Below are 21053 nucleotides of genomic sequence, written 5' to 3' on the forward strand. Positions count from 1 at the left end.
ATAGCAAATTTGTTGAGTACACCACAAGAGTTCAGAGCCTTCTGGGTACCAACTTGGGTACGGCCAGTAATCCGGAAATACTGTAGGAGGCCAATAAGGCATATTTATGAGGCTTGATTATTTTTTATTCAATGACTAGAAGGACGCAGAGGAAGGAGCAACAACAGATGCTGGAGACCCGTCTGCAGATAGCTGAGGAAGTATACTATAATAGGCCTTCACTGGTCAAGCTGCAGCTCTCCGGCTGCTCCCAACTCATTGCACACACTGGGGAAATAAAGGTCTGCATTGCTCAACAAAGATTGTTGGAAGTTGGAGATAAGTCAGATAGATATCTGGCCAGAAAGTAAAATGCTTCCCAATCTATTATGTCTGTTCGAGAGAAGGCTGGCACAGTTACCCGTGAGTTAAAGAAGATTAATGTTAGATTTAGGGAATACTTTGCAGAGTTATATCGGTCAGAGGGAGATGAACATGGAGCAGTAAGAATGCAGGCCTTTTTTGAGATCCTGCACCTCCCTAGTATAAACGTGGAACAGGTTTCCTGTTGAATATGCCTATGACAATACAGGAGGTGCAGGATGCAATGAAGCACCACGGTCAGATGGATTCCCAAGTGAATTCTATAGGAATTCATAAGTGTGTTGGTGGAGCCACTTCTGGGGATGTATAGCTATTCATATGCATGGGTTGTCTTCCGCCCTCTCTTAGGGAGGCTAATATCTCCCTCATTATAAAGATGGGGAAAGAGCCCGAAGAATGTGCTTCATACAGACCCATTTCACTGTTGAATGTAGATTTTAAAATTCTACCCAAGACGCTGGCCCTGAAGTTGGAAAAGGTGTTGTCCTGTATTGTGAAAGAAGATCAGATGGGTTTTGTTAAGGGCGTAGCTCCTCCAACAATATCAGGAGGGTACTGAACATGGTGCAGGTATGCCAGCAAAGGTTGATCCTGGGTTCGGTGGCCTCCCTAGATGCAGAAAAGGCGTTTGACCAGATAGAATGGCTGTACCTGTTTGGGATCCTCAAGCGCTTTGATCTGGGGACGACCTTTGCTAGATGGGTGGTGGTGTTGTATAATGATCCTAAGGCAGCAATCATCACAAACGGCACTAAGTCAGATAACTTTAATGCTGGGAGAGGTAGTCGAAAGGGATGTCCTCTTTCACTGCTGCTATCTACCTTGGCAATTGAGCCATTAGCTGAGGCTATCAGGAGGGATCCTGAAATAATAGCGCCAGGAATGGGAATGGGGGAACATAAGATGACCCTATATGCTGATGATGTCCTTCTGTTCTTGGCCAATCTGGAGGAGTCTGTTCCTCGATTGATTCAAACAATTAATTTATTTGGAAGTTTTTCAGGCTGCAGGATCAACTTTACAAAATCAGACGCCATGCTGAAGGATGGAATGCAGTTCCTGTTTAGATGGTCGTCAAAAGGGTTTTTGTATTTGGGAATTTTTATTACCCCTGCCTTCCACCAGCTGTATAAAGCTAACTATGTACAATTACTGGGGAGGATAAAGCAGGATTTGCAGCAGTGGGACGGATTACCATTATCATGGTTAGGCCGAATAGCTCTGATTAAAATGAATGTTCTTCCTCGCCTGTTGTACCCCATGAGAATGCTCCTGTTGTTGCTACCCAGATGAGTATTACTGAGGCTCAAAGGTTGGCGAGGTTATTTTATTTGGTGTCGCAGTCGCCCCCTAATTAAGTTTACCAAATTGCAGCTCTCACAGGGTGAGGAGGAGTGGATCTTTTGGACTTGGAGAGATATCAAATAAGCGCTTTCTTAGCATATGTGGGTGACTGGGCACGGGGGGACTCGGGGTCGATTTTGCTTGATGTTGAAGCATTGCAGTCGAGATGTCCCCTAAGTTAATCTATTATTCATTGATAAGATGAAATCCGAGACTGAGTAGTGTAAGAGGACAATCATTTTAAATACAGTGAAAGCCTGGAGGATAATGAGGCAAGACATGGGCATTTGGCTGAAGACCTCGCTGATTAACCCACTGGTGGCAGCCCAAGGATTTAAACCTGGGACAATAGACTCCGGCTTTAAGTCATGGGAGAATAAGTGAATCTCCTGTAGGAAAGATTTATTTGAGGGTTAGGTCTTGATGTCATTTAGCCAGCTAAGACAGAAATATGCATTGTCTAATAGGGGCCTTTTCCGGTACTTTCAGCTAAGGGATTATATACAGAGGAAGACCACACTCCTGGCTCAGCTTTACAGGTCAAATGTGGAGTAAAGAGTACTCTGTGTACGGGCACTCTTTCTGTTAGTACGTTGTATCATTCACAGAAGGGACATACCTTAGGAGATATGGAGGGACTTTCTACCATGTGGAATCGGGAGCTAGGATAGGATATTTCATTAGAAGTATGGCAAGATATATTGGAAAATGTAAGGAAAATTTCAACATGTAGCAAAGCACAGGGCATGCAATTGAAGATTTTACACAGGGCTAATGTGGCGCCAGAGAGGCTAGCTAGGTTCAAGAGTGGCGCATCACCAGGGTGTCCCAAATGTAACATTAGTATAGGCACTCACACACACTGCTATTGGTCATGTTGTAAGATCCAGAGATACTGGAGTGCTATAGTAAGGGAGCTGAAGGACATCCTGGGGGATTGAAGTTAAAGTGAATCCGGTATTTCTTCTTCTGGGGTTGACAAATTTGCCTTCTCTCAGAGAACACAGGAACAGACTGTGTAACATTCTTACGCACTGTGCAAGGAAGAACATTTTAATGAATTGGACATTGGAAAAACACCCAGGGCTTATGGGCTGGCATATGCTGGTGATGGAGCATCTGCCCCCAGATGACCTCACAAATATGGTGCACCACAAAACAGTAGTTTTACAAGACGTGGCGGCCTTTTCTAAATTATATTGATGCAGACTGATCAGCAGTATTAATTAGAGCCGTGGTATAGCTGTGGGAATCAGTCTGAGCACTCATGGGGCCCTGGGAGGGCAAGGCTGGGTGAAAAGAATACGGGTGCAATAACTGGTGCTCCCATGGATGGAAGCCTTAATGGAGATGTGGTGAGTGAAATAGAATAAAGTAATGTGATAGAATTCAAATTAACTTAAATCATGTTTAATTTTATTTTTATTCAATTTGATTGTAGTTTAGTTTAAGCTAAGTTTGTCCTAGTAGAATAATAGGTAGCTCATTATTAATAGTATCATAATATGACATTGTTGTACTGCTATTTTTCTGTATTTTGGTATTGTTCTTTTTTGTATATAGAGGTGTTGCGAGAGATTTGAAAAAGTTTTGAATAAAAATTTGTATTTTTAAATTTCTTGTCTTCCCCCATAACTATTTTTGAGATTCAAAAGTCAGATGAACTCAGCTTTGAATATATTTAATACCTCCCTAACTACAGGAAGGCACCCCCACTTTGAACTCAATTCCTCTTGCTAATATACCACTTGCCTTGCTGATTGCTTGCTGCACCTATGTGACAACTGGCATTGACTGGAGTAGAAAGCCTGAGCAGAAGGTAGCTGAGGCACGTTTGTACATCCACACATCATTCCTGGATGAAGGGCTTTTGCCCAAAACGTTGACTGCTCTGCACCTCGCATGCTGTCTGACCAGCTGTGCTTTTTCAGCGCCGACTCTGATTTTCGGTACCTGCAGTCCTCACTTACTCCACATTTAAACAATGCACCTGCTTTCTGTTTTTATTTCATAGGAAAGGCTGTAACTTCACACTGCGTTACTACATGTACCATGTGTTTGCCAATTAAGACACATACCTGAATCAACTTTGCTGCAAGTGAAGAACTGAACACCAGAGTGAAAAAATAAAATGAAAAAGGGGGTGAGAAGATTAAGTTGTACTCACAGATGTTAGACAGAAGAAAGAAGTTGCAGTCTGGGATGAAGTTCAATCTTCATTCATAGAGAGAGGAGCAGCAACACCTTCACAAGCGCTTGGTCCAACTTCCGCATTCAGACAATAGAGGGGAGGCTCTCAACCGCAGGAAGACCGCACTCCTTCCGGTCCTTCAGGGCTTCCCATTGGTCGATCAGAAGAATGTTGCGTGCCGTTTCCGCTGACAGTAAGGAGCATGCGCAGTATTTTGCTGACACCAGCGTACATGCGCAATGCTTCCTGACACCGAGGAGCATGCGCAGTATGCCCAGTGGAGATGCTGGTCCAACTGCCAATCGGAGAGAAAAAAAGGCTGGAGCCACACTTCTTTTGTTTTCCTGGGGCTCAACAGTTTATTCCTTTTGCATTTTGTCTAGCTGCTCAATCTTTGAATGTCATTTCCCCAGGGTAGAGGAAATCCAAAACTGGAGGGGCATAGGTTTAGGGTGAGAGGGGAAAGGTTTGAATGGAACCGAACTGGTAACATTTTCACGCAGAGCGCAGTATATGTATGGAATGAGCTGCCAGAGACAGTGGTCGAGGCTGGAACAATTACAACATTTAAAAGGCATCTGGATAGGAATATGAATAGGAAGGGTTGAGAGAGATATGGGCCAAATGGTGGCAAATGGATCACCAGATTAATTGAGGATATATGGTTGGCATGCACCGAAAGGCTTGTTTCCCTGCTCTGCAACTCTATGACTCTATTTCTACTTTATCTGAACCAACTTCACAAGACAAGGACTTGGCCATTCCATCCTTACAGACTGTTCTCAACTGTGGCCTGATTGCACAGGTTTCAATGCAAGTTTCAGAAAAATCGCTGTTGCTTTTTTAAAAAAAATTGAATTTGCTTTCAAACTTTACTGATGTTTTTGAAAATATCATTTTAGCAATTCTCAATGTTAAAGATCAGCCATTTCTGACACCACCCCCTCCCATCTCCCAGGTAGAGTCATCACCATCCGCTCTCTCTGTCCTGAGAAGGGCTGATACAGTGAACGAAAAGGGTTCGAGGCACAAGAAAGGATGAGGGTGGGGGTGCGGGTAGAGAAATTGGATGGGAAACAGAGGCTAGGCGGAAGAGAGAGAGAGAAATGGACATGGGGACAGAGCATTGGAGTTAGAGAAACCCTGGGGTGCACAGGATGGGGGGCAGAGCGTTTGTCAGAGAGAGAGAGAGAATGGGGGCGCAGAGTGTGGGGAGAGAGAATGGACGTGGGTCAGTGGGTGGGGATAGAATGGAAGGGGGGCAGAGGGTGGGGGAGAAAGAGAGCAACAATGAATGTTAGGAGAGGGTGGGGGAGAGAGAGGGAATAGATGGAGAGCAGAGGGTGGGGGAAGAGAGAGAATGGAGGGGGGCAGAGAGTGGGAGGAGAGAGAGAATGAGTGTGGGGAGAAGGTGGACGAGAGACTGGACTGGACAAGGGACAGAGGGTATGGAGATAGAATGGACGGAGGTGCAGAGAGTGGCATGTGTGTGAGAGGGCGGGGGAAAGCTAGGGATAGCGAGAGAGAATAGACTGGGGGCGCTGTGGGCATGATTGGATCTTGATTGAATGGGGAGTTGGTGAATGCGTCCCACCCACTCCTAGCAACCCCTTCTTTCCACATGTGCACTGCAGATTTTTGTGAATGATGCGAGAGAGAATCTGGAGCGTGAGCGTAGTTACCCTCAGATCCTGGCATCAGCAAACCACTGCCTTTCTGTTTTAAAAACTAAACAAAGATGTGGGCAATATACTGGGAATGGCAAGAAGTGACTAAGAAACTGAACCGAGAGTCAGCGCTTTCCGGTGAGGGGAGCTGGCCAAAAACAGGAGGATGGAAGGATGAATTCGAGTTGGAATCCATTGAAATGTGGAGGAATTGGGAAACAGAGATTTCAGGCAGGAGATAGGGAAGGCTGTTCGGTACAAACTAGAATTCTCCTATCCTATTTCCTGCCATGCACTGACAGCAATGATCTGTTTTCTCAAGGTATTAGCAGAGGAGGATTTGCTGTTCAGGCGCGCACAAGAAATTTACTCAGGGCCTGAATATCAGCAGCGTTTGAATCCAGGAGGGGAAATTATTTCAAACATCAACGTGACTTGAGAAGCCCCATGATTACACGCAGCCTGCGTGGGAGTGTTCCGGGGTTCTGACTGTGCAGACAACTTTAACTCTGTAGCGAAATGTGGACAAGAGTTCTCGCTGTAGACGAGCCCTTCTTTGGATCGTTGAAGCTGCTGAGACGCAATGACCCCTGCACCATGGAAACTCTGTGGAAGCAAATTCAATTCCCCAAACGGGCTGGAGTGTCTGGCATGAAGCTAATTCATTCCTTCAACCCTGGAATGAAGTCAATCGATTCCTTCAATCCAAGACTGTGGGCGGCGCGGCAGCAGCTCAGTGGTTAGCATCGCTGCCTCACAGAGCCAGGGACTTGAGTTTGATCCCACCCTCAGGGTGATTGTCTGTGTGGAGTTTGCATTTTCCTACCCTCCCCCCCCCCCCCCCCCCCCCCCAATCTCTGGGTGCTCTGGTTTCCTCCCAAGGTCCCAAGATGTGCAGCTTAGAGTGGATTGGGTGTTCTAAATTCAGGGATTAGCTGTGGAGGTTATTGGGTGGGATGCTCTAAGAGGGGTCAATGTGGATTGTTGGACCAAAGGGCCTGTTTCCACAGTGTAGGGGGTTTGATGATTCCCCCAACGTGTCTGCAGCCTGGCTTCTAGCTGCATCTCTCTGAGCCGAAGGTCCACCAGCATGTGTTTTCCCTAGTTTCCAGCACCCAGAACCTCCAACTTTCTGCAAATCGAAAGGCAAGTCCCACCCTGCCCTCTCCAATGTGTGCTATGTAACTGCTTATTCAGTTTTAGTGGTCCAGCAGAGGCTGGTAGCCAAGTTCGGAACACATGAGGATGGCATCAACCAGGACCTTGGATTCCTGTCAGATGACAGGTAACCCCACTTCACTGTCACGCTCTCTCACACCCACACAAAGCACACATTCTCACATTCACACAGATCCCTCTCTGACACACACACATATACACCCTCTCACAGGCTGATACTCTATCACTCACACACTTTGTCAAGCATGCACACACTCGCACATACTCTCATGCGTGCACACTTGCATATAAGGCTTTGGTGTGATTTTGTATTTGCAAATACATTGTGCGCTTTTTGAGCCAAATACAATCTACAGGCAGTCAATCTGTGTGAGATTTTATAAATTCCTACTTTGGAAATAGAACCAGTCTCACTCAAGATTGGGATACAGACCTTAAGTTGTCTCGAGAATGTGTCTTCAAACAAGTTCTGGGATTTACATATTAATGAACCAAAACCTGCAACCCATCCTAAAAGATGAAATATTTCACAACAATCTAAGTTTGTTCTATATCATTTCTGTTGCATGAAACTGCGACCTTTTGCTATAAATTTTCCTATGATCCTGCTCCACAAACATCTGATGAAGGAGCAGTGTTCCGAAAGTTAGTGCTTCCAAATTAACATGTTGGACTATAACCTGGTGTTGTATGATTTTTAACTTTGTTTCTCGTGAATACATCCCACACCTCCAGGTGCTGCCAGTAAACCTTATAATGTCCATGAAATGATGCAATACCTGTAGAGATGAAAAGTTTACAATTTCTAATGATATTAGTTACGCATTCACTGCTCCTTCTGATACACGATATTGGAAACTTAGTGCAAGAGGTTGAAAGAAATGCGCAGCTTTAAAACAAAAACCTATTGGATCTCATAGCTTTCATTGACAGTCTGAGACTGGGGTTAAGTTCAAGTTACCTTTATTGACACCCAACTTTGTTACAGCTTCAGATCTCCCCAGCAAAAAAAAGGTGTATGAAAAAAGCTTTTATTAAAAAACAGCTCAAAGCTCACACACTCCTCCCAACTCCACTTCCTTTACTGTTGGTCAGCACAGAGTTGTCCCTTCATAATTAGTCCTTGGTACAGCCTTAAGCTGAAGGAAGCATTGCCTCGCTCAGCAATTTCAACCTACACACTGTGTCCATTTAAGTTACTCCCATCATTTGACACTGGGCGCAGTCAAGAGTCAACCATGCTGCTGTGGGTCTGGAGTCAGGTGTACGCCAGACTGGATAAAGGATGCAGTTGAGATGACTGAGTGAATCCTTTCCTAAAAGGAACATGAGTGAATTAGATGGCATTTTCTCCCCCCAAAAATGGTTTCATTATTAGATTCAGAACTCCAAATTTCTGACCGAATTCCAATCCCACCATCTGCCTCAGCGGGATTCAAACCCCGGGAATCCCCGGAACTGGTTGTTAGTCCAGTCGATAATGGCACTCAGCCTTCGCTCCTTCAATCCTGCAATGTCACGTGAACTCAATAGACAATAGGTGTAGGAGTAGGCCATTCTGCTCTTCGAGCCTGCATCACCATTCATTATGATCATGGCTGATCATCCTCAATCAGCATCCTGTTCCTGCCTTATCTCCATAACCCTTGATTCCACGATCCTTGAGAGCTCTATCAAACTCTTTCTTAAACGAATCCAGAGACTGGGCCTCCACTGCCCTCTGGGGCAGAGCATTCCACCCACCCACCACTCTCTGGGCGAAGAAGTTTCTCCTCATCTCTGTCCTAAATGGCCTACCCCTTACTTTTAAGCTGTGTCCTCTGGTTCAGGACTCACCCAACAGTGGAAACATGTTTCCTGCCTCCAGAGTGTCAAATCATTAAATCGCTGCAATGCACAAATAGGCCATTTGGCTCATTGAATGCTATCGGTATAGGAGTTGGGAGGTCATGTTGTAGCTGTACAGGACATTGGTTCGGCCACTTTTGGATTATTGCATTCGATTCTGGTCTCCCTACGATAGGATATGAATGATGTTGTGAAACTTGAAAGTGTGCAGAAAAGATAGATAAGGATGTTGCCAGGGTTGGAGGGTTTGTGGTATAAGGAGAGCCTGAATAGGATGGGGAGTGTCCCTGGAGTGTCGGAGGCTGAGGGGTGATCTTATAGACATTTATGAAATCATGAGGGGCATGGATAGGGTAAATAGGCTAGAGGAAGTGGTGGAGGCTGGTACAATTACAACATTTAAAAGGCATCTGGATGGGTGTGTGAATAGGAAAGGTTTGGTGGGATATAGGCCAAATGCTGGCAAATGGGATACTAGATTTATATAGGACATCTTGTCAACATGGATGTGTTGGATCAAAAAGTCTATTTCCGTGCTGTACATCTCTATGTCTATTTGATAACAGATGTTTTATTTCTGTTGATGTAAATATTGTTAGGGAGAGAGAATTCCTCAAGTAGGGGATGATAAGAATCCTGGGAGACCCCTAATTCTGTTCTACTATCTAATTAACACACTTTAAGCACCAAATGTGCATTTATTCTAATTTTGTCTCATGTTTCTTGTTTTATTCCCTGCTCCGATTACTCTCAGTCTGGATGGTTATCAGACTGAGAATATTGTGGATTGGGCCTTAATCGACTGAATGTTTTATTGCTCTGGAAGGTGTAAAAGGGACTCAAAGTTTCAGCATAAAGCCAGCTGAGCCAAGAACAGACAACATCTTACTCTGTGGCAATAGGGAGAAGAGGACAGAGAAATCAGGACCTGAAATCCGAGCTGACACCAGAGTACCATGTTATTAGTGCTTTGATTAGCAGTGCCAACCCTCTATCTTTACCTCACTTCCTATTCAACTTGAATGTCACGTATCCCCTCAATATTCAGATCCAATCCTTGTCATCCTGAAGCCATGTCCCTGTAAGGAGTCTCAGATCATAATTATTCTCTTCAATGTGTGCAGACAATTCATTCAGTTTTGTTATATTGCAGCACACATTCAGCCAGACAGTCTTCAGTTTCAATTTTTGTGTTCTGTAGAATCCAGTTTTGATTAATTAGATTAGATTCCCTACAGTGGGAAAACAAGCCCTTCAGCCCAACAAGTCCACACCGATACCCTGAAGAGTAACCCATCCAGACCCATTTCTTTCTGATTAATGAACCTAACACTATGGACAATTTAGCATGGCCATTTGACCTGACCTGCACGTCTTTGGACTGAGACATTTACTTTCCGTGTCCCTTTCTATCATTCTCTGATGTTCATTTTCCACATCACTACATTGCTCACCTGCCTTGATTCGGATTGGCCATGAAAAATGCATGTTTATACATTCGCAGTAATAGAAGCAGTAGTAGGCCATTTGGTCCATCGAGATACTACACCATTCATTAAGATCATGGCTCATCTATCCATCCTCTCAGCTCCTCTTACCTGCATTATCCTGACTATCCTAAATTCACCTACTATACAAAATCCCATCGAACTAAGTCTTGAATATGGCTGCTTCTACTGCTTCCTTGGGCAGAGACTTCCATAGATTCACCACTCTCCGGGAAAAGCAATTCCTTCTCCTCGGTCTTAAACCTACTCCCTAATCTTGTGACCTAGTCTCACTCACCGGCAGAAACGACCAGATAGCGTGGGTCTGGGTGGCATGCTCGTCGGATGGGTCAGTGTGGACTTGATGCGATGAATGACCTGCTTCCACGCTGTAGTGATTCTATGATTTACCGCAGTTGTGTTTGCCATGGACCACAGCACCAGAAGCTCCCACCTTCTGCAAATCGAAAGACAAGTCCCACCCTGCCCTCTTGTACGTGTGTTATCTAACTGCTTAATCATTTCTAGTGAATACAGCCCACACCTCCCGCTGCTGTCAGTAACCTTTACAAAGCTGATGAGACAATGCAATACCTGCAGTACTGAAAATCGTAAGGCTTCTAACGCTACCAGTTACTGATTCACCGCTCCCACTGATGGACAGCATTGGAAATACAATGTTGGAGGCTGAAAGAAATGAGCAGTTTAAAACAAAAACTCACCTAACCCTTCACTAGGCTCCCTGCTCAGCACACTTTACTTCAATCACTTCAACTCCACATTGCAACAAATTCCCACTTTCCACCAATATCCTGAACGTCCTCACTCACTCAGTTGCTGTCTCACAAATGAAAGATTTCATTGTAGCTTCTGCTCCCAGTAAGGACAAAACATCCTTGAAAGCTGCTCTGAAAGTCCAGTCTTCACAATGGCACTTCTGCTTTCCTTCAGTCCAAATTGTCCGTGCTGACCAGATATCCCAAATTAACATAGTCTTATTTGTCAGCACATAACCCATATCCCTCTCAATTTTCCCTATTACCAGATGCCTTTTAAAATGCTTTAATTATACCAGCCTCCACCACTTCCTCTGGCTGCTCTTTCCATACACACAACACCCTCTGCGTAAGAAAGGTGCCTGTAAAGTTCCTTTTAAATATTTCCCCTCTCACCTCAGACCTATGCCGTCTAGTTTTGGAGACCCCTACTCTAGGGAAAAGATTTTGGCTATTCACCCTATCCATGCTCCTTATGAACTTCTATAAAGTCACCCCTCAGCCCCCAGTGATCCAGAGAAAACAGCCCAGCCGATTCAGCCTCTCCAGATAGATCAAACCCTCCAACTTTGGCAATACCCTTGTAAATCTTTTCCAAATCCTTGCAAAAGTTCATAACACTTTTCCTGTAGCAGCAAAACCAGAACCGAATGCAGTATTCCAAAAGTGGCCTAATCAATGTCCTGTACAGCCGCAACATGACCTCCCAACGTCTATATTGAAATGCACTGACCTATAAAAGCAAATATACCAAACACCTTTTTTGCTATCCTCTCTACCTGCGACTCCATTGTGAACCAGCACTCCAAGGTATGTTTATTCAACAACACTCCCCATTAAATGTGTAGATCCTGCCCTGATCTGCCTTTCCAAAATCCATATTTCAAAATGGGGTTGAGAAACATATAATCCGTGATTGAATGGTGGAGCAGATCTGATGGACTAAATGGCTTAATTTCTGCACCTATGTTGTATGGTCTCCTGCTGTCCTGGACACAGTGAGAGAATTGGAAGCAGGAATAGGTCATTTATCTTTCCAGCTGGCACCAGCATTGAACAGTTCATAACTGGATATAAACATACCTGCATCTAGATGGACAGGCTGAGACTTTTCAGTGGAGCATCAGAGATTGAGAGGTGACCTTAGAGAGGATTATAAAATCATGAGAGGTATAAATGAGGTGAACGGCAAGTATTCTTTCCCTAGTGTGGGTGTTTCAAGATTAGGGAGCAAATTTTGAAGGTGAAGAAAGAAATATTGTAAAAAGACATGAGGGGCACCTTTTTTCTAAAAGATAAAGAGTAGATTGTGTGAGAAATCAATGTCCAGAGGAGTTGCTGGATGCAGGTACAGGAACAATGTTTAAAAGGCATTTGGATAAGTACATGAATCGGAAAAGGTCGGAGGGATATGGGCCAATCATTGGCAGGTGGGACCAGGTTAGTTTCAGAACACCATCAGCATGGACGTGTTCGACTGAATGGTCTGTTTCTGTGCTGTATGACTCTGTAACTGCTCTGTACTGGTCTTAAAACCATTTTCTTGCCTCCTCCCATAACTTCTTTGTTCTTCAAAGTCACATGAACTCAGCCTTGAATAAATTCAATAACCGACCTAACTGCAGGAAGACATCCTCACTTCTGAACTCAATTCCTCTCGCTGATATACCACTTGCTTTGTTCATTGCTTGCTGCACTTTCTGACAACTGGCAGTGACTGGTGTAGAAGGACACTGAGGCCCCTTTGTCTATCCACACATCACTCCTGATGTAGGGCTCGTGCCCGAAACATCAACCCTCCTCCTCCTCAGTTGCTGCCTGACCTACTGTGGTTTTCCAGCGCCACAATATTCAACTCTGATACAGCACAGCAGTCCAACGTTGAGCACGTACACCTTAGTCCAACACAGGCACCTCCCGATCATAACAAATATTAAGCGTCCAAATGCGAATACGGGAGACAAATGCCGAAGCTATTTTATTTTGCTGATTTTTTTCCCCTGTGTCTCGACATTTTATTTCTTTTGCATTTTGTCTGGCTGCTCAACGTTTCTGTCCTTTCCCCAGGGTCGAGGTATTCCAAAACTAGAGGGTAGAGGCTTAGGGTGTGGGGGAAAGATTTTTAAAAATCTAAAAGACTAGGAATAGAACATTTACCCCTTACTGGGCGAAAGTGAGGACTGCAGATGCTGGAGATTAGGGTCGAGAGTGTGGAGCTGGAAAAGCACAGCAGGTCAGGCAGCATCCGAGGACCAGGAGAATCGACGTTTCGGGCAAAACCCTTCATCAGGAAATAGCCATGGGGAACTGCGGGGCTGTAGCATAATCGAGTGAGTCTAAGTGGGATGCTGTTGGGAAGGTCGGTGTGAATGGCCTGGAGGGATGATATGGTACCATTGCCTTAGCCACGTGTATATTGAGAAATGTGGGAGGAGTGGGTTTCAGTTCGTTGGACATTGACACCAGGCCTGGAGAAGGTGGCATTTGTGCCGTCTCTCTCTTCACATTCTGCCCCCTGTCCATTTTCTCCCCATTCACTGCCCCCTGCCCGTTCTCTCTCCTCACACTGCACCTCTATTCTCCCCCAACCCTCTGAACCCCAGTCTGTTCCCCTGTCCATTTCCCTCCTTTCTCCACCACCCCCAGCGACCCCCTCATCCCCCGCACCCCCACAATCGTCCTTTCTCGTGCCTCAGCCCTCTTTGATCGCTGTATGAAGTCTTTCTCAGGGAAGAGAGAGAATGGATGGTGATGACTTTACCTGGGAAACACGGCATGTGGGAAATAGTTGATATTTAATATTGAGAATAACTAAAACCGTATATTCAGAAACTTCGTTAAAGTCGGGAAGAATGTTATTTTTTCCGAAAAAAAGCTGCAAAACTCTTTCTGAAACTTGCATTGATGTATGTGCAGTTAGGCCACAACAAAGGAGAGGCTGTAAGGAGTGAATGAGTGAATAAAAGACAAGTCCAACCTTGCCCTCGAGGAGAAAGTGAAAACTGCAGATGCTGGAGATCAGAGTCGAGAGCGTGGTGTTGGAAAAGCTCAGCAGGTCAGGCAGCATCCAAGGGGCAGGAGAATCGCGTTTCGTGCATAAGCACTTGGCACTCGGCCATCGCTCCTTCAATCCCCCTGCGATGGCGCGTGAACTCACTGGTGCCTCCGCAGGTGGGAGGAGCAGGTGAATCCTTTCCGGCACTGACAGCAGGTGAATGGCCTCTCTCCGGTGTGGAGCCGCTGGTGGGTCAGCAGTGCAGCTGACTGAGTGACCCCTCTCCCGCACATGGGGCACGTGAATGGCTTCTCTCCCTTGTGGACCCACTCGTGCGCCTGCAGATGGCAGATCCGACTGAAGCCCTTCCTGCACACTGAGCAGGTGAATGGCCTCTCCCGGTGTGAATGAGTCTGTGGGTTTCCAGCACGGATGGGGAAGGGAATCCTTTCCCACGGTCCCCACATTTCCACGGTTTCCCCATTGAAGGAGCTTTCCTTGTGTTGCTCTGGGTTTGAAATTACCAGTCTATCCCCGCCGTGAGGGGTGAGACTTTGATTCCCCTAAGCTGAGTAAATGGTTTGAAGCACTTTTCACAGTCAGCGCACTGAATCTCCCTCACTCGGGTGTCTCAGTATTCGTCCTGCCACACCAGCGTCCAAAATCTTTCAAACAAACATGTCTTCTTGATTGGAATGGCTGCTGATATTCAAGGCCCAATGAATCAAGTGGCTCTGTCAGAAGTTGGTATATCATTTGCTTTCAGATTTCTTTCTGCACATATTCCTGCAAAGAAAAATCACAAAATAAGTGATCACTGTCAGTACAGTTAAATGAACATAACATAGGTGGCAATTCCTGTAGATTGCCAGATGCCTGCTGATCACATATTATCCAGTCCACAGAAACCTGAAAACCCTCATGCAGCCAGATAGGCTTAGGTATGTATGGAGGAAAACTTCATTCCAGTGACAATAACATGGAACAAACTGCCTACAAAGATGCTGGAAATGGAGCTGAATCAAGGATATGAAAATGAAATGTTAAGGCTGCTTGAGAAAAGAAAGGCAGTAAAATTGCTGAATGACTTCCTGCTGGCCTATTAAATAAAAAATAATGACAAAAAAGGACGTAACTCCATTACTAAATTAGAAGGTGAATAATAATTACAAAGAAACTTTTACAACAGCCAACAATATCGGATATACATCATATAGAACAAAGAACAAAGAAATTTTACAGCCCAGGAACAGGCCCTTCAAGCCTGAGCCGATCGAAATGTACTGTCTAAACCTGTTGGTCAATTCCTAAGTATTTGTATCCCTCTACTCCCCACCCACTCATGCATTTATCCAGACGCATCTTAAATAAATCTACCCTGCCTGTCTCTACCACCTCTGCTGGCAACGCGTTCCAAACGCCCAGCACCCTGTGTGTGAAGTAAAACTTGAATAAGTGTTCAAAGTTCAACACTTATTCAAAGTGAAGCTTTGAATATGTGTTGCCCTTGCCGCGTTCCTTGTAATGGTAACTCTGTCCCATTCCAGATTCAGGAAGTCGGATCTCGTTGAACGAAGCTTCTTTTTGAAAGAATTGATTGGCCGTTTTCGCACAAGGAAATGTAAGAAGCAAGGGCTCGTCCGGGATTTGAACCCGGGATCTCTTGCACATCCACGCAGCAGGAGGCCCGAAGCGAGAATCATACCCCTAGACCAACGAGCCACACGCCCCAGGTGCCCTACATTTTTTTTAACATGTGCCAATCCCTTAAATGCTGCTCAGATCCTTGAGAATCTAATCTTTTCGTTGTGAACATGAGTAAAGAAGCAATCCTTTTCGAGGGTGCAAACTGTACACGTGCCAAACTGAGCGAATACACAAGGAAAATAGCTTTAAGAGAGATAGAAAGTATTTGAGCACCTTTGGAGTGTCTGCCCCCTCCCTGGATTCACTCCAGTTGCTACAAGTGAACAGTGTTTCACCCACCCGTACCTCTCCTCACGCCTCGCTGCTGGAGGATGGTGAATGGAAAGAGGGAGACATTGCTTTGCTCCAAGATACTGCCCAGAGGGAGGAAGTTTCACTCTGAAACTGACAGGGCTGCATCCGCATTGTGACGTCAACAATGGAGGGCGTGCCGGACAGCTGTCGTGCAGTTGAGGCACGTGTGGAGGGTAGGACACTTTGCAAATCCCACTCTCCTCCAACTCAATGCAGTTTGAGTTCAAGCAAAGCAAGGGGTTTAAATTTATTTTAGAAAACCTCCTTTGTGCCGTGGGAAAACTCCTGTCGCGGGAAACGCAGTATTGCAGATTCATAGTAACAGAAGCAGGAGGAGACCATTTGGTCAAGCCTGCTTCGTCATTCATTAAGATCACAGCTCCCCCACCTCACCCCAGTTCCAAACTTCCAGCTTAGCACTGTCCCCATGACCTGTCCTACCTACCTACCTATCTTCTTTTCCATCTATCCACTCCACCACCCCCTCTCTCCCCCCATACCTATCACCTTCTTCCCACCCCCACTCACCTATTATACTCTATGCTATTTTCTCCCCACTCCCACCCTACTCTCATTTATCTCTCCACCCTTCAGGATCTCTGCCTGTATTCCTGATGAAGGGCTTTTGCCCAAAATGTCAATGTGAGGCAGCAATGCTAACTACTGAGCCACCGTGTCGCCCCCTTCTATTTCAACAGTCTTTCAACTTTAAACACATTCATCACAGTCTTCCCAGAGGATCAGACTGTTCTCTCTCATTAGAGATGGCTGGTGGTTTATCTTGAAGGTCACCACACCTCAGCCGAGGGGAAAGGCCGAGAAGGAGATCCTCACATTTCTCCAACTTGGGTGATACATAATGTGAAGCACTTTGGTATACTTTTGTTGAAATGTTATCATCCGTATTAGCTGTTGCTGTTGCTGTCATTTATTGGCAAGACTCATGTCAAGTGAAACAATTTCAGCAAGAAATTGGTAGCTGGCAGAGCTCCCCCACCCAATGCCAAAAAAGTGATTGCTTTTGTTGGTCAAAGAAAATTGGCGAAGAAAAAGAAATTAAAGTGTCGTGTACCTTTAGAAAGAGTGGAAGGGTTGATTTTTCTAAATAAATGAAAACAACATTTATGAAGTGGAGCAACAAACTAAATTAACAACGCAGGTTTTTTTCACATTACTGCGCTACTGCAAATGTCTGTATTATGGGAAAATGTTATGCACTAAAATATGTTCTTATTTTGTAAAGAGTCAGGTCAGTAGGTTTAATTTTGTCAACAGTGATCAATAAGATCTTGATTTATACAGCATCTATGTGAGATGCACTGGTAGTTAATATTTGATCGAGTAAGTCTCCACTGACCACCACAAGAACAAGTTTTTCCCCTGTCTGAACTGTCAGAAAAGATGTGCTTTCTTCACAAAGTTTGACTTCTTGATGTGTTTGTATGTCTTGCAATATTTGATTTTAAAATATGTAATTTACAGTGAAAATGAATTTTGTGCTTTTTAATGTTGATTTTAAGGTACGCTGATAAGAAACTATGTATGCATTTAGGCTGTCTAAAAATAGAATGCTTTTCATACTCAAAGTTGCTGTGCAAACAAAACACAATTTGGGAGGTGATGGTTGTTCCCTATCTCAAAGCCAATATAAATAATACCTGTGGTGTCAACACATGCAGCCACTGCCTTTCACTCTTTTTTTTTTGGAAGTCATTGGGAATTTAACACATCACACTACTGCAGAAAATCAGAGCACGTTACATCGGGCTTCCCATCAGGATGCTGTAACAAAACTCAACCTAATTTGGGGTGTTGTGGAAAGTGAAAAATAAATGAATCTCTAGTATATACCCTGTGGTTAAAGAGCACTACAACAGTATTGTATGGACATGTCAGCTGTCTTGGTGAGACCTAACTTTACTCTGCGACACCTTGATTGGCTTGGGTTGTCGCTGACTGCGTGTAAAACGAAACATTATGGAGTAAAGACATTTTTGCGACTGAAAATGTTTTATTTAGCCTTCAGCAGTCACACCTACACTTTTACCATATATTTTGCTGCTTATTTTGATTGGACTTGATGATACGTAACCTCAGTTGCTAAACAACCCTCAGTGGAGCCTCAAGCGTTATTTGAGATCCAACACAAAAGCCAACTTCTTCCAAATACAAAATGTTGCTGACTACAAAGAAAAATCATACAAAAGCTTTTATCAACTCCCAGATTGATTTCCCGCAAGAAATAGCAGTATTGGCCATTCTGCTCCACCATTCAGTGAGATCATGTCTGATCTGATAACCCTCAATTCCATTTTCCAGCCTTTTCAACAAAACCCTTGATTCCCCACTGATCTTCCTTTGACACCTTCAATTTTTCAGAAGTTTTACTTATCTAGAACTTTGAAGACTGAGACACTTAGACACACAGTACCAACATCAATCCTTGTTAATTGTCCTTGCTTCTGCGCCACAGAAAATTGTTTTCTGGATCCTTGTTTGAGTCTACAAACTGCTCAATAAGCTCAAACAACCCTCTTCTGTTCTTCTAATGAGCCAATATCTCTGACCACTCCAATTGAATGAAACTGAAAAAGCTTCCTAGCACTTTTGGTTGCAGCCAATAGGGCCAGGATTAAAGATAATTCTCATTTTCCTAAATACTTGGAATAGATTCAATTGATTTTAAACAAACAAGTTCTGACACATGTTCGGGTTCACTTGAGAAGTTTAGCAGAATTGTTTTTCTCAGATGGGACAATGAAACTTCTTGAGATTGTTTCCACGATTGGAGGTCTACCTCCAGTTCTTTTTCTTAGCACATTATAATGATCTTCTGAATTAGTTTTATTTCATTATATCCATCCCTTCAAACAAATCAATTCTTCCCATAAATTCATCCATCTCCTGCACATTCTAGGTGATATTTTTCCTTAAATTCCATGAAAATGTCCTTTCTCTTTCCTTAAATCTATGCCCCCTAGTTGCTGAAGCCATGCACCAAGGGGAAAAGTTTCTTCCTATCTAGACCCTAAGTTTCTTATCTGTACACTCCAAACAGGTCCTCACCCAGCCTTCTCTGCTCTAAGGAAAATACCCTCAGCCGATCTAATCATTCTCATAGCTGAAACCCACCAACATGCACCACCCTGGGTTAGTATTCCCTTCTGCACCCTTTCTAGTGCCATCACATCCTTCTGATAATGTGACAACCAGATCCACTACTCCAGCTATGGCCCAACTAATGTCTTGTACAGTTCCATCATGATCTCCTGGTTCTCATGTTCAATGCCTTAACTACTAAGGGCAAGTATTCCATATGCCGCCTTAACCACTTAATCCACATGTCCTGTTGCCTTCAAGAATCTATGAACACATATACCTTTCTCTGATCTTCAGTACATTCTAAGTTCTTGCGATTCATCATGTACTCCCTTGCCTGTTGATCCTCCTGAAATGTATCATCTCAATCTTTTCAGGATTGAACTCCATCTGCCATTGTTCTGCTCATCTGACCAAGCCATCTTTATTGCCCTGTAGTCTAAAACTTTCCTCCTTGCCATATATTAGTGTGGGTTCTGAATTTCTTTTGGGCCTGATTTATTTAGGTTGCATTGTGTTCATTCTGTGGGCATAGTTTTAGAAGATTAGGAAGATACTTGGATCCAGTATCTGTTTATACCCAAAGAAGAAACTCAAACCAGATTTTTTTTGATCCAATGTTTTCCCTGGTAACATTTTCACAATGACTTCAATTTCCGCAACACCCTTTGCTTAACTTAAACTATGTTCAAATCAAGACATTACTGAATCGAGATCATAACTTCTTGTACTATTAAATCTGTCTCAAGCAATGCTGTAAATTAGGTAATCTTGCATTATTATTTTATAACTGCTCAAAACCTTTTCTAAAAAGTGACCGGATGAAGATTGAAGTTGACTGACTGAACTGCTTTCTTCATTTTATAATATTGCCAAAAAAAGTAAATGTTCAAACATGTGCAATCTTTTTCTTTCTCTAAAATAGGTAATAAGGTGAAAGGGGATAATGGACAAAGCAATGAAAACAATGCTGACTCTAATTCTGCAAGTATGTTCTTTTCAATAAGTTTAATTCAATATTTACATTAATTACAGTTATGTGAGTGACACAAATAACAATAAGGCTGTTACTTAAGTTTAGAAATTCAATCACACTCTGTGTAGATGGCTTAAAATCATTATATCAAAAGCTTAAAGCACTTGCATAAAACACAAAACCTCAGTTATGTTTATTATTTCCCAAAATGGGTTATCAAGTGAAAGGGAAGTATAATTGGAGATTTGATGACAGCGAGCAAAATGGTAACTCTAATTTTGCAAGTATGCAAGGTTTAAGCTTAAAATGCATGACCAGTTTATTTATCCAAGAAATACGCACCTTTACTCTCTCTAATATTAGCTCCAATTATCAATATTTGATATCAAATTAGAAGATCTAGCTTGAGAAATCTACAACATATTGCCACACGCTTGCTATAAACACGACAGGGACACAGTAAAAGTCGTGAAAATTAAGTCAGATCTTTGTGGTTACAGATCCATAAGATACAGAAGCAGAATCAGTCCATTCGACTTGTTGAATCTGCTCCACCATTCGATCATGGCCAATGTTTCTCAACCCCATTCTCCTGCCTCCTCCCTGTAACCCTTGATTTCCTTACTCATCAAGAGCCTATCTTTGTCTGCTTTAAAAGCACTCAGTTACTTGCCTCGTTTCAGTGGCAATGCGTTCCACAGAGTCACCACTTTCTGACTGAAAACAATCTTCCTTGTCTCATCCCAGCATTTCTTGCCACCGAGAACTATGGGGACAGAGTCTATGTCTGTATTTCTTTGTATGGTAATTTGTAAATAATATTTTTTTTTCAGGTTCATTAGCTGCTGCTTAAGTGTGTTGGTAGGTTTGTGGGCTACCATGATGCAGAGAGGTTTGAGTTGTCTAGACATTATTTAGAACATAGAACAATACAGCACAGAACAGGCCCTTCGGCCCACGATGTTGTGCCGAACATTTGTCCTATCCATGTACCTATCCAATTGCCGCTTAAAGGTCACCAATGATTCTGACCCTGCCACTCCCACAGGCAGCGCATTCCATGCCCCCACCATTCTCTGGATAAAGAACGTACCCCTGACATTCCCCCCCCCCCACACATACCTTCC

At 43.8% G+C, this 21053-nt stretch overlaps 2 protein-coding genes across 2 annotated transcripts in view; one reads left to right on the forward strand and one right to left on the reverse strand.

The window, feature by feature from the left end:
- The window catches only part of LOC132807781 (zinc finger protein 239-like), a 43273-nt gene that overhangs the window by 16822 nt on the left and 5398 nt on the right, over nucleotides 1–21053 (forward strand). Inside the window, exons 2-3 of the mRNA XM_060821788.1 lie at nucleotides 15398–15583; nucleotides 19876–19938. The gene's annotated coding sequence lies outside the window, so the exon portion shown is untranslated. The remainder of the gene's footprint in view (nucleotides 1–15397; nucleotides 15584–19875; nucleotides 19939–21053) is intronic.
- The window catches only part of LOC132807782 (gastrula zinc finger protein XlCGF26.1-like), a 53305-nt gene that overhangs the window by 8565 nt on the left and 23687 nt on the right, over nucleotides 1–21053 (reverse strand). Inside the window, exon 3 of the mRNA XM_060821789.1 lies at nucleotides 18608–18614. Coding sequence (XP_060677772.1) covers nucleotides 18608–18614 — 7 coding nt within the window. The remainder of the gene's footprint in view (nucleotides 1–18607; nucleotides 18615–21053) is intronic.

This window comes from Hemiscyllium ocellatum (assembly GCF_020745735.1).
Source record: "Hemiscyllium ocellatum isolate sHemOce1 chromosome 27 unlocalized genomic scaffold, sHemOce1.pat.X.cur. SUPER_27_unloc_24, whole genome shotgun sequence".
Lineage (NCBI taxonomy): Eukaryota > Metazoa > Chordata > Chondrichthyes > Orectolobiformes > Hemiscylliidae > Hemiscyllium > Hemiscyllium ocellatum.